Source organism: Anopheles cruzii, chromosome 3 (genome assembly GCF_943734635.1).
Source record: "Anopheles cruzii chromosome 3, idAnoCruzAS_RS32_06, whole genome shotgun sequence".
NCBI lineage: Eukaryota > Metazoa > Arthropoda > Insecta > Diptera > Culicidae > Anopheles > Anopheles cruzii.
The window spans coordinates 82692259-82693679 of record NC_069145.1 but is presented as its reverse complement, the minus strand read 5'-3'; the positions used below and the strand labels follow the sequence as shown (position 1 = coordinate 82693679).

Sequence of the window (1421 nt, the reverse complement as noted above, 5' to 3'; positions counted from 1 at the left end):
CCCACGCCGAGCTCTGCCGGCTTCTCCCTGATGCCTTCCGTGTGTCCACGGAATCCGAATGACAACGATTATGAGCCAGGACTTGTTATTCGTGGCGCGCACCTCCGACGAAGCGCGGCGTGTGGACAGAAAGCCAGTTTGCATACCAAACCATCCGGGGGCCCGTGAGGCAGCCCAAGCGCACGGAACAAAGGATCCCCCCAACGGCCACGGGCGGCCCTCTTGCGTTTGTGTAAAATTTAAAATTTATGTCAAACAAATTAGTGCTCATTTTGCCTTCGCTTTCCGCCATTTTGTGTTTCGACTTGCGTCCGCCTTTGTGACTGACTGACTGACGTTTTCCTCATCGTTTAAATTTTTTTATTCATCTTTCTCTTTCTCTCTCTCTCTCTATCTTGCATGTGGTTGGCTGCAAAAAAAAACCGAAAATCAAAACGGGATCCATACAAACACCGCGACCCGAATGATGCCAACAATCAACATTTACCAACATTCCTCGTCCTGGTCGTCGTCCACAATGGAATTGTCCCGCACACATCGAAACCGAAAAAAAAACCTTCGTCCTGGCGACCCACAGAACAACGGCGCCCAGCAGCTTGCATCGGAAGCGACTGTTTACATACAATTAGAGGATGTAAACGACGAAATACCGCTGTTTACCGAACGTGAACAGGAAACCGTGCTGGAGGGCGAACCGATCGGGACGAAAGTGACACAAGTGAATGCAATCGATAAGGATGGTACCTTCCCGAACAATCAGGTGAGTGCGGGGGGCGGGGAACCCGGGAAATGCAACCGATCGGCGGGGGCTACTAACGGTTCGTGTGCGATCGAACGACTGTGGAGGGACATTTAGTTTAGGATCACGTCCCACCGATCGATTGCGCACGACGGTCCTTCCCTCCAGAAGGAGGCACTAGTTTCGTTAGTTCGCTCGGTTAGCAGCTGCTCGAAAGCTGGGAACGGATCGCGTTGGCGAAACAAAAAGATGGCAAACAACCCGGGACAAGCCACAGGAGATCGGTAACCAATATAACGTAAAATTTATTCCTCCCTTTACTGCGAGAGATGTGGGGCCAGATTTGGTCCCAGATTTAGCAGAATTGCCTTGCCCAAACAATTGGCCGCGCTACGAATGGCGAAGAAGAAAAAGCTCTTGACTTCCAGGGATTCCGGGGTGACATTTTGCGGTCTCCAAGAATATCGTTCCAGTTGGAAAGCCCCACCATAACACTTCCGCTGGAGATGATCTCGTCCCGGCACCGGGCGCCGCTGATAGCGCCCCGGTTTGGAAGCAAATAACTTTCTATTTGATTATTTAATCTCAAATTCCGAATCCGCCGCCGGGCGGGCGATGACTGTCGTCGCGTTCCCAGAATCGGCGCTCGGTTGACACACGCATCCAGGAGCAGGGATCCAGG

The 1421-nt window shown here is 52.0% G+C and overlaps 1 protein-coding gene across 1 annotated transcript in view; it reads left to right on the top strand.

Annotated features, from left to right (window-relative positions):
* The window catches only part of LOC128271146 (neural-cadherin-like), a 68356-nt gene that overhangs the window by 51593 nt on the left and 15342 nt on the right, over window positions 1–1421 (top strand). The window contains 1 exon segment of the mRNA XM_053008586.1: window positions 578–760. Within this exon segment, the coding sequence (XP_052864546.1) occupies window positions 578–760 (183 nt within the window).